This window comes from Sphaeramia orbicularis, chromosome 12 (genome assembly GCF_902148855.1).
Source record: "Sphaeramia orbicularis chromosome 12, fSphaOr1.1, whole genome shotgun sequence".
NCBI classification, from domain to species: domain Eukaryota; kingdom Metazoa; phylum Chordata; class Actinopteri; order Kurtiformes; family Apogonidae; genus Sphaeramia; species Sphaeramia orbicularis.
Genome location: NC_043968.1, coordinates 33,373,232 through 33,388,234, shown reverse-complemented (window position 1 = coordinate 33,388,234; position 15,003 = coordinate 33,373,232). Strand labels below are relative to the sequence as shown.

Here is a 15,003-nt window from a genome sequence, read left to right as displayed (position 1 = left end):
AACCTAATATCTCTGAAGTAACAGTTTCGTTATTCCCGATGGTATAGATTTTTTTAAAAGGACTTTCAAAAACCCATCACTCCTTTAAAAGTCTTTTCCTGGCATGTGTTGACAGGCCTCATAGGTCTCAAAGCGCCTTGTCCCTTCAGCTGTACTGCAGTGCAGCTCGTCCTGCCAGGCCCCGCAAGGTGAACACAGACTCAGGGTTTCAGAGTCACAAACAAAAGCACAAGCCAAGCACCTGAGGTTTTAATCTAATCCACTAGCATAGACCTCAGTTTCAACACTGGATCAGCCAATCGTATGCGTAAGTCAGGTTTAAGAACAATCTTTACAAATATTGATTGTTACAGATAGATAGATAGATAGATAGATAGATAGATAGATAGATAGATAGATAGATAGATAGATAGATAGATAGATAGATAGATAGATAGATAGATAGATAGATAGATAGATAGATAGATAGATAGATAGATAGATAGATAGATAGATAGATAGATAGATATTTTTGGCAGCTTTGAAAAACTAATCCACACAGAAAAGACTTGCCCTTTTATTTTTAAAGTGATAAATACTGCATAAATATTGCCATTTGCTGACTATTTAGGTTCTATTTTTATTGTGTTCAATATTCAGGCAAAAGGAGATTGTTAGGGGAAAATAACAGCATAAACTGTATAAAACATGTAATGGAGATGTTTTTTTAAAACTGTTTATTCAAACAACAGGAGGCAAATATTGTTTTTCTTACAGTAGGAAATCGTTTAAAACGCATTTAATACACTATTATAGAACAGCTTGCTGGCTCATCCATAAATCCAACACTAATAGTTAAATTCTCCACCATTATTTCATTGTGGTTCACTGTATAATTGTCAGTCAAAATACTAAAAACACACACTAGCTGTATTATCACCTTTTCAAGCTGCTACAGAAAAAAAACATATAATATGAAAAGTTCTTTAAAATTCATTCATTACAGTTGCTAGAGAGATGTAATGTGAAAGTTTCTACATTCAACTGTCAGTGTTTCTGAACATAAGGCAGCGGTCTGATCTGTTACTTCAAATAAATCTACTATAGCACCTCTCATGTCAAGTATGCTGCATGTACTTTCTGATCACACTATTAAATATCAAAACCATGTTTGTCGTCAGCATCTGAACACTGAAGAATCTTAACTTAACAGAAGTGCCATCGTTGTTTACAAAGTTTAGTCTAGACAGCGTTAAGAACAAAAATCCGAGTATGAAACCAACATCCACTGAAATGTGACCCAGAGGCTTCATTACAGGACAGTAGTGCATTGAGTGACTTGGGACCATTAGAAACTTATAGCAGTGATGACTGGGTTTGACTCAGTCTCTTCCAGAGTTCACAGTCTTTGTTGTTCTTGCATTGATGAAATCAGCTTTCCTGTACCCACACTGCAGAGGAAAAGCAGGTGTTAATATCTACATGTATTTATGTTACAGTGCTGAGGAGTTTAAAACCGCTGTGTAGATTCTTAAAAAGATTTTAGTTAATAAAATATATGACAAATTACATAGACAATTCACGATGGCCAAACACAACCAAGTGCATTTAATGAAATTATGTTACTTCTCATGACTCATCACATTTATTTTAATCAAACCACAGCTATCTGCACCAAACTGTAAAGAGGCAGCAGGTCTAATGTCTCCTACTATGTATTAAAATAGAATGTAATGATGATAATACAAGTAACAGCATCAGTTATGAAGACAGAATGATTCATATACAACCTACCCTCTTGAAGGCACTGTGCAGATCAGTGTGTTTCCACATGGTGTGCAGCAGGACACATGCAGCCTGACCAGCTCTGGTTGGTCCATAACTATGTGTCACATAGAACAAATTCAATATCTCATGAGTACAAACCATTAGATAAACCGTTTTTGCTTGCAGTTTTAAGCTGTGTTCCTCAGTGTCTGTTTATGAATAATAACTTTTGTGAGATGAGTGTGGACTAACCCGTTGTCCTTTTGGCTGATGTTGATGACCTTTGGGAGCGCTCCCTGGTTAACGATGGCTCGTACGTTTTGAGTTTCGTTCTGGCTGAGGTGGATCAGGATCTGAAGCAGACATGTTGTCACCTCTGTGGGCAGGTCTGTGCCTCTGTCATTATTGGGAAGCATCTCCACCATTTCTGTCAACACGTGGTTGACTGCAGGAACATGTGAAAGCAGTGGACAGAAGACACACTAATCACTTATTTTTTCCACAGTGTTGTGTATAAAACTACTGGAAATATTGGAAATGTTACAATGAAATCACAAAGAACAAAGTCTCTAGATACAACTGACTGTTCACTAAACGTAATAAATTATTTATGAGGAAAACGATCAGGCTAACAGTCAAAATGTCAAAATATATCAGGTTTAAATAGAATTACCAATGTCAGGGTGCAGTTCTTTGTAACGAGAGAGGTTTCTTATGAGAGATACAGCTGTCCTCCTCACATCACTGTCTCCCTCATCTAATGCCTTCTTCACATGTTGAAGGCCATTTTCCCGAAGAACAATGGCGAAAGAAATGGCCTCAGTCACCTAACAAAGACATTTTTGTGAATGTCACTTTCAAAAAAACAACCTTAAATTTCTTCTTATGTTCTTAAGGGATTGTTTCCATCAGTAAAGTGTTAACACACAGGAGGAAAACAGGCCTATTTTATGTTTCCTAGTAAAATACTAATATTCAACTAGTGATCTAAACTGAAATTCAAAGTGCTTTACTGCTCCATTTCCAGCGGTGATGTTCTGCAGAGCTCCTAAAGCAGCCTCCTGGGTATAGTGACGCACACTGCGGGCGATCAGTGACAAGTACATCCGTATAGTAATGGCACTCCACAACCACTCCACACCATGAGGGTTGGAATTCTCCTCCAGCAGGGGCACCGCTGCTCCAGATGCTGAATGGAAACGAGAGGATTTCAGACCAGTTCATATTAACATCAAAAAAAGGAGTTATAACACAACAGATTAAACACAACATGATTGTCTTTTTGTTCTTTTTTTTTTTTTTTTAAATCATATTTGTCTATAAACACATTTCACAAGAATAAACCCTTTTAAAGCATCATGATATTTTACAGTCACTTATATAAACACTGACACTGATGTGTGCAGTAACTGATTTGACACACATGACTTTAAAGATCTAATGCAAATATTCATTCAGTGAAAGGTGTAAGAGGGCTCTTCACTTACAACATACACAACAGGTTTATTTTACTCATATTACTGTGGGTTTGAATTTCATGGCCTCAACCCATGGGGATGAATTTAATAGCTGTGAGTCAGTATCTTGTATGCTATAGGAGTATATTCATGTCCATAGTTTTGGAAGGCCAAGTTCAATGATTATACATTAATGTAATGTTTATATTTCTTACCGCTCTATTAAAATATTGTCATCCTTTTTCAGTAGAAGGCATGTAAATTACATGCAAGAACACTCTAAATATTATAATGTTGTAGCCCAATTCTGCTATGAAAAAAAGCTTTCAAGGCTGATACGTTCCAAATAAATCGCCATGTTTAAGTTCTCAGCAAAGACACACCTGACAAAACTAAGCAAAAAGTGGTCTTATGATTGGCAAAATTTACAAAAAAACCCACCATTGTCTCATAAAACCGTATGTTGGGTGATTAACTGTGCAGCGGTTTTCAGTTAATATTGGCCTCAGACATTAAACCATGCGGACATCTTTTGTATTGTCAGGGTCAATTATTATCCAAAGGGATTACCTCTGTGATCTTGGCACTGCGATAAGCAAAACAACCCACAGCCTTTGGTTTGGGAGCCAAATTTTGTCGAGACTCTCGAAGATCTTCTGCATACTTCTTTGGAAGTTCTTCCTCAATCTGATAAGATAAGTTGTGCAGGATGCAGACACAGTTCTCTGTGGACTTCACAGAAGACAGAAGATGATAAATGTTAAATTTCACTGAAGCACTTTCAAGCACACCACATGTATCCTGCAGGGACATACAATCCTAGACCTAAATGTGCTCAAATCAGGGATCAGGCCTATTAACCTAGATGAGAATCTGTGAAATGTTCCACTACAGTGTTTTTGTGCTCAATGCAAAATACAGTTTGCTGCCTGACCTGAGAGTTCATTGTCTGAGCTGAGAGTCTTTATCTGCCCATCAGCTGATACAAGCAGAAGGGAACCTATTCATCACCTGCTTCAGTCTGGTCAGACCACCAGAGCTGGATCCAGAAGGCTTAACAGTAGTCATTCCACAGTTCTGTGTCTCCAACAGTGGTTCAGTGCAACCAGAACTGTCTCTGAATGGAGGACAGTAAAAGTCCTTTATGGTAACGAAGGCTGTATTTGTTATGTAAATGGCTCAGAAGTTTGCTTGAGTCATTTGTTTGAATTTAACAAAACATTAACTTTAACACTTATTTGTGGTATAAAATGTGTATCCTCTTTGATGCTGAGGTTGACCACTGCAGTAACACAACACCTACTTTTTTTTTTAACAAATTTTCTGTCCAACAGCTACCTGAAAATTAGGTGCTATGTTTGTAAAGTCTGTTAGTGTACAATACTGTTTCTCCTTCACATACTGCATGTACACAGCGGTAATGTAAAACCAGTATATCATGTTAACACTCCTGAATATGAAGGACCCGAGGGACTATCAACTGTGTATATTGTATTTGGAGAACATGATCTACATGCAGATCAAAGAGTGTATTATGTGTTATTATTACTCATTCCTCCTTGTGGCTCTGATACAAGTAAACAAACACTGAGCAGTCTATGAGTGTGAACATTTGCTTGGCTACGTTTATCATTTTAATTTCACCTTGTCATCAGTTTTATAGTCTGCTATGGTTCCTCGGATGTAGTAGACAAGAGAGTCGATAAGATTGTCACATTCCCTCATTGCTTTCCTTCCATTGGGACCAGCAGAGCTCAGATTCCTGAAAACAAAAACAATCAAGGTATGATGTTACATTTCTGTGTGTTTTGGATCTCAGGCCTTTAGAATAGCAGCAACAATTATGACAAATTATTTCACAGACTAGCAGAACATTTTCATGTAATCCAACTTCCCTTGAAAATAAATACAACAATTAACACTATCTCAGGCAACAGGGTTCTTTGTGCAGTGGTGAAATGTAAATTGGAAAAGAGCCCGTCATTTTTGCTCATCTACATTGAGCTCATAGGGTTTTAGAACACGATAAGGAGAACTTGATAACACTGGGCCAGAGAGGGCTGAGTGATTTCAGTCCGGTGAAGCGTGGAGAAGAGAGGAGTCGATGAATAATTCAGTCTTTCACCATTTTCATGTGTCTATAGTTGCCAGGGGAGCAGTGTCTCTGATATCTACTGCTTTGTAAACAGGGAGATGATGTCTGTCTAAACAGGGACATGTTTAACTTGAGGCTAAGAATATGATACTTAAGCTTGGACCTCACCAGATAAACTGTGATTTAATGTCATAATACTCAAAAACTGATAAAATTAACACAATTTATATTATTTGATCATTAAACAGAATCAGCCTATGAACATGTAAAATGAAAAATCAAGCAACAAGTGTGTGAGTGGGAGGATTATATCTGCAGTGCCACCTGATGCATCAACTTGTATGTGATTCTATTTGTATTGTTGTTTAATATGTGTCTGCTGAAACCGGATATTTCCTTGATCCATTATCAGATCATCTGTTCACTTTCAACATAGTAATAGGTCAGTCCATGGAAATACAGTCAGTGTTTCCTTCTCGTCATTACAGGATTCAGTTAGAAGGATGATAACAATTTTGACTGGGCTCAGAGACTGTGACTCAGATGATGATGCTGTGTATTGCATAAACTGGTGCCCTTTGTAATATCATAAACTGACTGATTTATAATGCAAAATGGCCAACAATCAGCTCCACTGTGCTACTTTTTCACCGCTGACTCTTTATTATCACATTTATTCTAGTCTGTACAGAAGATGTGACACCAATAGTGATGTCTTAGTATCAAATTACTATGAAGTAAATCTTATTAAGAAGCTTACCGCAGGCAACCAGTAGCATTGTGGAAGACATCATCGTCAGCTAAGAGCTCCTCTTTTGGGTTCTCGCCCTCGGAAATACCAGAACTGGGTACGAGGACCGACTGGGTGAGGACAGGCAGGGCCACTGTGGACAGATGCTCCTTCAAAAGGTCATGGGAGGATAAGTTCCATAACAAACCTGAAAGGAAGAGGAAAAATTGAAAAAGGGGCTGAGTTTATATGTCTACAAAAAAAAGTGTGTGTTTGTGATTGTCTTGATGGAGTTGAGCTTCAACTACAAACTGACCAGTAAGTTGTCGTCTGGTCTCCACATCACGGCTGCTTTTCAGTGTATGTAAAATCGTGATTAAGCCATCATTTTCCTTCACCTCCATCTTGTTTTCACTGCTTTGGAAAACAACATTACGAAGCGCACCAGCGGCAAAATGCTGCACTTCCTCACTATCACTGCTGAGGAGCTGCATGAGCTTTCCAATGCCTCGAAGATAGTAGACCTACAGACATAGTGAAATTATTTACAAACATATTTATAGGCAGATGTAGACATAAGACAATCCCTGTGATATTAAATTCATAAAATTGAAATACTCATCCACTATGGATAAACCATACATCAGAGCCATTATCACCAACATGAAAGGAGCCATATCAGTACAAATACCAATATAATAATACAATAATAGCAATAAGTGCTAAACCCTCCCTGTCTTAATGTGCATTCCATTCATTCTAATAGCTGAGGAAAATTGTTTAAAGTGTACCTTTAGGTATGAGCAGTAGGTTTTTGTAGCAGTCTTAGATATTTTGTTGTATAATTATTTAACTTTCCCTTGCAGAAGCCCTGGACAGGTAAAACACCAGCTCAGTGATTAACACTGTTGTGCTTTTCTGTGCATTTTGACAGTGGTTGTGAATGTTCCTTTCAACTCAAAATAGTACAATACATTAAATGCAAATTTGGCCTAGAGTAAATGTGGCACAAAATCTCAAACACTATCAGTTTGTATACTGCAAAAAAGGGATACACCTCTTAAAGACTTAATCTACTCCTATGTTGTACAGTTTCCTCCTGCAGATCTTCTCTTATAATTCTCTCAGCTGCGATACACAACACATTTTAAACTGTGCCTGAATCTGAAGACTACTTGTGGGTGTATATTATCAAAGATTCTCCATATGATACAAAACTATACATTCAGTGCATGTGATTCATTAAACTCACCATCTTTTTAGCATCTGCGCTCTTGAAACATTGATTCTGTATGTAACTAAGGGCAGTGATCAGCATGTCCTCATTGTCCTGGGACAACAGGCTCACTGCCCTCTCTAATGTCATTTCTGGAGGCTTGTTCTCTGACTTTCTGTGTAGGAAGACAGCAACAGATACACAAATCAATAAATTACTCAAAAGTTTACTAGCCTGTAGCTTACAACAGTGGATCTATGCACAAAATGTTATCTGTGGAGGTGAATAATCAAAACCCATCCAAAATAAAAGATGCTCTTACACTGTCGTAATATTTCCAACATGTAACTGTTGCATGGGAACCTCTGCGTCTACTGGTCTGGCTGAGTCCACCTCCATGCTGGTGACTGAGTCCGGGTATGAGTTCAGTCTGCGGGGCCCGTGGTTCTCCCTTCTGACCCGGGACAGCCAGGACAGACCCTCATCAGGCTGGACTGAACCAAGCATCATGTCACCATTCAGTCTCTGCATAGTGTGCTGCTCCTGTTTGACAACAGTCTGATTATGACTCCGTCGAGACCCGTTTTCGACACTTTGAAGCGCTGCGTCATGAAACACAGGTGGTGGTAGTGCTGACTGTCTGAGTGATCTCTGGCGGAAGCTTGCAGATGTGGATGTGAGCGGCCGCATGAGACGAGGGGCCTCTGAGAAGCAATAACGCCGATACGATTCAGAGCCAAGTGAATGGTCAAGTAACGTGGCCATCCGCTGTAACTGACCAGGACCTGGAATGGTGTATGTTCCAAAACGCTGGGTCCCATAAGTAAAGCGGTTGTGCGGTAGATCTGGACTCGGCGGAGGAGACACTTCCACTCTCCTGCAGGGTCTCTGCATGTTGTTTGTTGAAAGTGAGCGGTTGGTAAAGCTGAGTCCATTTACCTGTGAAAATAAAGAGTACTTAACACACCATTTAAACTGAAACACACTGTGATCGGTTTATATTTAAATATGCCATACTTGTTCTACTTAGAATAATGTTGTGCACATATGAGTTATAATGTAGCCACATAGGCCATTCAGTTCATTAGGTAATATTTATAAATCAGCAGTAAACAGTGTAGAACCTCTAATACTATGAGTATATTTGTAGTTGGATACATGATTCAGGTGTTCAGCTGAGCTATTCAACTACAGAGCCTGGGGGAAAAAAGTACCCACCTGGATTTAACTAAGCAAATAATTCAGACCCTTCCATTGGATAGTTCCTGGAGTTATTAATATCTTTTAGCTGGAACAAGTTACTTAACCCTAACTGATGCTGTGAGTAGTTTCTCATTTCTTAAACAACCACGTCAGAAGACAGATGGTTACATGAAGCAACCAAATGACTGGCCTGCACCAAACAAACAAAACTACTAATGACATTCTGAAACCATTAGAATTGGGTTAAAAACTGTCCAAAGCATTATGAAAACCTGGAAAGATTATGGTGAACTGTCATCTTTGAAGAAGAAATGTGGTTGCAACAAATCTTAAATAATCATGAATACAGAAAACATTTTATGAAATCAAATCATTAAAAGTCTAAATTAGAACTCACAGCTATGTTTAATAGTAGCATAATTACTGAAGTAAGAGCAGACTTGGAAGCTGTGAATATAAAGCAGACCTCAGACGCTCTCATTTGATTACATTCAAATTGCAGCGTACAATATTTAAAGTGGAGTGTGATAGAAAAATACAACTCAATGTCTTTAATAACAGGGGAAAAAAACAAGAACACTGAAATACTGAACTAAATGTGTGTGTCAAAAAAAGATGCTTTCAAACCTAATAAAATGTGTTTCAGCAGTAAATGACAATTGCAAAAATGACTTGATACACAGTAAGAAGAAATGAAATGTGACAGAACAGGTCAGGAGTCAATGTGGGAGTAGAGAGAGGAAAAAAAGACAGAACACTGACAGGTGTCTTTACCTTCATGTTTGGGAAAAGTCCATCTGTGAAGTCAAAACTCTTCCCAGTGTGTCTCTGTAAATGGACACTCCCTGAAACACATTGAAGAGTTAACGGTGTAATGTTTCACACTGTAATTACCTAAAGTATGGCAACATTAACACCTCCAAGGTCAGAGGTGACCCCCCACTCTGGCTGTTTGACAGACAATCAAATGTCAGGAGAATTTGCATTGACAGAGGCAGGAGGAAGGAGAAGAGGACAGGCAGAAAAGTGAAACCAAACAAGTTTTACTGTTTCTATCACCTATTAATGTCTATTATTAAGTGACATAAAAGCCTTGAAATTTAAAGTGATAATCTCACTTGTGGTTTACGGTCTCCTCTGTTCAAATATTGTAGTCTTGTCATGTGGAAAAGTAAAACAATTTCAAGCCACAGTGATAAACTTTTAATAATAAGTACATATTAACTTCTATAGTGAGTTGTTACAATCAGAGCTTACTTGATAAGGAGTAATATCAGGAGGATTATATATTTGCAGTAAATGATTTAGGGAAAAAGGGTAGGATTGAAAAAGTGTTAAATTCATCCCACTCCTTTTCAGATGTGTAAATAACACTTATATCAAGTATTTGTTATGTAAAATAATTTCTTTTTTTTGTTTTTGTTTTTATTTGTTTTTATGGTGATCACTTGCTTTGAGCATTTGCTTTTGTTGGTTTTTATATGTCTGAAATAAAAAAAAATTCATTCTTTCAAAATCTGTTTTTTTTTTTTTCCCCACATATTTACCCAAAATGGATAAAATAGCTTAAGTCTTTACAAAATATTTAACCATTAAATTCTGTGTAGACTCAGGTTATGCTAGCTGTCACTTCTATCTTCCTTCAGGTGGAAAAATGAAACTTCAGAAACCTGTCAGACAAGGGAACCACAATGGAACAAGCATTCCAAACACAAAAATATGTGAATATTGTTTATTGTGTAGCTGACAGAAGGCTTCCAATTATCTAGACCGTGAATGCCACTCACGGGATTCGTCTGTAGCTGTGGTTAATCATGGATCAGGAGCCCTCAGAGAATTATGAGTCACAGGAGGAAGAAAACAGTGTGGCTCTGCAAAATATTAGACAGGTCAAAGGTCTACTGGTTGAAATGAAAGTGCAATAAACCAATCTGAGAGGTGTGCGGAGGAAATCAGTCTTAGTTTAATGAAAGAAGAAAAGCTCCATAACATGCCTACAGCCATGGATTAAGTGTCTAACTCACTGCTCCTCAATGTTAAGATAAACACTGGATAATTTATTTGTAGGAACTCACAAGAAAGTCTTAGTGTTAGTCCAGTTTTAGCCTGGAATATCCTGTTAAATACAGTGTCAGTGTGAAATTTCCCATTTGAAGGAAGACAAAGTGTAAGTGGGTTAAATGAGTGACCTGAAGTGGTGTCCTCTATAGATAAATGCGTAGAATAAACATAAAAATCTATGAAATAAACTGGATCAAAACTTAAAAATGTCTTCTTCAATTTGAGCATTTCAAAGGATGTCTAAATCCAGTACAATAACAAAATATAGAACATTATCTGAATAAGTGAAAATCTAGTTATAATATATATTAACTATAATATCTACTAATATATATTTAACTCATTGTTGTATTGTGGTTGCCTCCGCCGCTACAATAATACCAGCAATTTAGGCTACTGGTATTATTACTATGTATTTTGTATTATTACAAAAATTATTATTTTCCTCCTCACTCCCCCCTCTCTCTTTGTCACTTTCATTCACACCCCCCCTTCACCTTTTCCCCATCGCCCCTAACCAAGCTATAGTGTATAGTTGCTATTTCCATTTATGATCCTTTTCATTGTAATATGATGTTGTCGTTGTTGTTTGTCAATACTGTGTCGTTGTTTTTATTTTTGGTTTGTTTGTTTATTTGTTTGATTTCCCCTTTATGTGTTGTTGTTGTTGTTGTTTTCTGTCCACAGTCTTGTTAACTATCACTAATACAAATAAATAAATAAATAAATAAAATCTAGTTATAATATAGAAGAATGCCTAAAATAAGACATTATTGTGTATTGCCTATTTGTAATTAATTAACACAGACTGTCATGATTAGGAGATGTTATCACATTTAGTAATAATTGTATTTGTAGTAAATAATTAAAGTGCATATAAGTATTATAGTTTATATTATATCTATATCTATATATAAAAAAAGTTGATAATGCAAATCTGATTGTGTGTGAGGTGACTAAAAAAAGTGTATGGTGAATGGTTGGCATGGATGTTTTGTGTTATTGAAAAAACGTACCCCCCCCCAAAAAAAAAAAAAAATAAAAGGTATTGACAAAACAAAGAAAGATGAATCAATTAAATTATGAGTTTGGAAAAAGGAGGTGGAAGTCTATAAGTTACACCTCTTCCCACTCCTTTTCGTAATTTTCTTTGTTTGTGTCATATTGTTCTTTGTTTTCTGATGATTTGAAGTGCTCGAATTAAAACTAAACTGACTATCTCAGAGTGTTCAGTGGTGTTAAAGCCTCTTATTTCCGTAGTGTAATAAAGAACTGCTCCACTTTACCATTGGACACACTCTTCCTCGCCTTCCGTGCCAGTGTGAGCTGGACCTGCTGCTGAACCCGCACACTCCGGTCTCTTGAATTAACTTTGGCCGAAGTCCGTGAGGTGGTCTCGAACGGCAGAGCCAGACTGGTGTCCTCCAACAGAAACGGGTCCGGAGGTGACTTTAAAAACACGTCGTCCATTGCCAAAGTGCCCAGTTTCCTGCGTGTCGTCGGTGTCTTCAGGTGACTCTGACAAATAGCTACTGTTTGGGGCTCGTGCTTTGTTGTCAGCGGTGACGCAGAGTAGGGCGGGGCTTAGAGGACGCACCTGAGGTGTCAGGTGTCTCTGGCTGGTATCGGTTAACATTACTTTGACATTAGAAGGCCTATTTAAGTGTTAAACCTACGCAAAGTTGTCCATTTTGTCGTGGGCACACATAGATATAGACTAAGTGTAACTATTATCAGCAAAATACATGAGCAGAGTTACAAAATGACCTAACTGAATTGTACAAGCCCTAGTCTGTCCCAAGAGTAGTTGGTTTATATCTGATATGTGGTCTCACTGGCGATCGAGCCTTTATGTGTAAGTAACATATGGATTCAGGCTGTCTCTTTTCTTTTTATTGTGTATGTTTTTATCTTATCCTATGGACCTAGCTTTTGTGTCCTTACTAAAGCTTGCATGAATGAAAATGTTTATCAACCAGTGGTGAACCAGTACTGAATTTATTTATATTGTAATATCACTTTATCACAGTGTTTTTCAACCTTGGGGTCGGGACCCCACGTAGGGTCGTCTGGAATTCAAATGGGGTCTCCTGAAATTTCTAGTAATTGATAAAAAAAAAAAAAAAAAAAGAAAAGAAAAGAAAAAGAAAAAACCTACGCACCTATGTAAAACTAATCCCATCCAAATAGGGCTGTAGAATTTAACATTAGCACTGGGTCATCCCTTTAGTTTGCTACCAAATGAATAAACCTAATATTTATTCCATCCTGTACTGTTTAGGTCAGGGTTTTTCAACCTTGGGATCGGGACCCCACATGGAGTCACCTGGAATTCAAATGGGGTCACCTGAAATTTTTAGTAAGTGATAAAAAAAAAAAAAAAAAACCTTACTAATAAAAAATATATGGTGAGTTGACAGAGACAATCCCAATACATAAAAGACATGACAAACTGTGAAGCTGAAACTGAAGCACTGTGGTACTGTTTATCTTTCAAATGTTCATTGTGGTCGGTTTCAGATGCTGCAGCTCTTTCATAATTCATAGATTGAGTTCTTGTTTGTTCAGTATTAATTGTCAGCCTTGTAAATCCAAGCTGGACTGACTGTACATATCCTGACCAAGGAAAATCAAATTCTCACTTTGTGCAGTAATCTACACCTGGCTTTTCTGCCTCCGTTCATAATAATATACATTATATAGACTAAATGTTGTCTTAAAATGAACATTTATTTGCATCATAGTATAGCAAACTATTACATGATCAAAAGCAAATTAGTTTTAGCCAAAAAAAAATCCCTCTCCATTTGAATATCTGGGGTCACCAGAAATTTGTGATGTTAAAATGAGGTCATGAGCCAAAAAAGGTTGGGAACCACTGCCTTATCAAATAGCTTTAAAACATGAGCACTGTTGTCATTAGTTTTCCAATTCATCTTATTAACCCATAAAGAACCAAACAACTAGTGGTGACCAAAATCATCTACTAATATAAAATGTTTAATAACATCTGATCCATTTATTCTATCAATCCATGTAAATAATTGGTGTAAAATGCAGTTTGTCATCTTTTCATGGTCATCAGATATGACCATTTGGACGTTCAGAGGCTCCGTAGTGAACGTGGAAACACCGTCATCTTCTACAACATTGATTCACCAATAAAACCCATGGAGTTGGATCAATGACAGTCGATGGACACACTGAGTTTATATTCAGTTAGTGATAAATTTTGTTGAAAAAGTCACATTTTCTTCATTTTTCTGTTTCTGATATTGTGACAATTAACTTTAACCTGAGCTTTTATGAACATCTACATGATCAGTAAATTAAATTTGGGAAAATATCTGATTTTTATTTCAGAAATGCAAAATACAGAGGATAATATTATGAATGGTGATAAATTGAAAAATTCAAAAAAAAAATAAAAAACAATTTCACCGGGAGGAACTGGTATTAAACAAACCTGCTCATGGAGAGGGCATAAACAATAGAAAAAGACAAAAATCCAGGCACTCACTTGGTTGGAAAAACTGTAAAAAGCCTTTATTTCATGAGGGCCTGAGGAAGGAGCATACCGACACGCGCTGGTGTGTTTTCAACTCCAGCCCCAAAGAAATAATCTACAGGCCCTCATGAAATAAAGGGTTTTGACAATTTTTCCAACCAAGAGAGAAAAATTCCTTTTGGGAACTGCTGGAAAAGTAACACTAGGTTTTTATGGGTTAAAGTATGTCAGATTTAGCAAAAATGCAGACCAGTGTATATGGAGGCAAACCGGTAATTTTGTAAGTTATAATAAGTATAGATAACTCTTTAAAGAATGAATAAGAATTGAGTTGTCTCCTTCACACTGCACCACAGCACCACCCTCTTTGGCTTCAGCTGAAAGGAGGAACCTCAGCAGAAACACACACAGCTCCCTCCAGGTGTGCCTTCCAGGTAACTGAAACTCTAAACTGTCACTCTTAAGTTGTGAATGTGTAATAAGACCTACTTTTAGAGCCATTAATTTCTTGTCATGTCAGAGGATATTTACATTTACACCAGTCTATCTATCTATCTATCTATCTATCTATCTATCTATCTATCTATCTATCTATCTATCTATCTATCTATCTATCTATCTATCTATCTATCTATCTATCTATCTATCTATCTATCTATCTATCTATCTATCTATCTATCTATCTATCTATCTATCTATCTATCTATCTATCTATCTATCCAAGGGCCTTCAGACAGATTATTTTATGGGGATAACTCTTGTCCTGCAGCCAAAATCTACTCGTATGGTCTCTGCCATCTGATACTGTGCTAACTATCTAAACACAAAAAGTCAGTGAGGGAAGGTGTACTATTACAGATGATAATCTCTACTGAGAAGCCTGGGTGGGGTGGGAATTACACTTATTACATTTTTACTCCAGGGCACTGTAGCAGGTTATGACTCTTAATACACATGACATTATGACTATTAATACACATAACATTG

At 37.2% G+C, this 15,003-nt stretch overlaps 1 protein-coding gene across 1 annotated transcript; it reads right to left on the bottom strand.

The window, feature by feature from the left end:
- Nucleotides 1–710: 710 nt before the first annotated feature.
- pkp2 (plakophilin 2) lies at nt 711–12,029 on the bottom strand. The gene is made up of 13 exons (XM_030151125.1): nt 11,795–12,029; nt 9,222–9,292; nt 7,567–8,183; nt 7,281–7,419; nt 6,345–6,552; nt 6,059–6,236; nt 4,848–4,965; nt 3,751–3,935; nt 2,760–2,919; nt 2,420–2,573; nt 1,999–2,191; nt 1,774–1,861; nt 711–1,430 (listed from the first exon to the last, which is right to left on the bottom strand). The coding sequence occupies exons 1-13, from the start codon at nt 11,976–11,978 to the stop codon at nt 1,362–1,364; spliced, it is 2,364 nt and encodes a 787-aa protein (XP_030006985.1). The 5' UTR covers nt 11,979–12,029; the 3' UTR covers nt 711–1,361.
- Between the last annotated feature and the right edge of the window lie 2,974 nt (nt 12,030–15,003).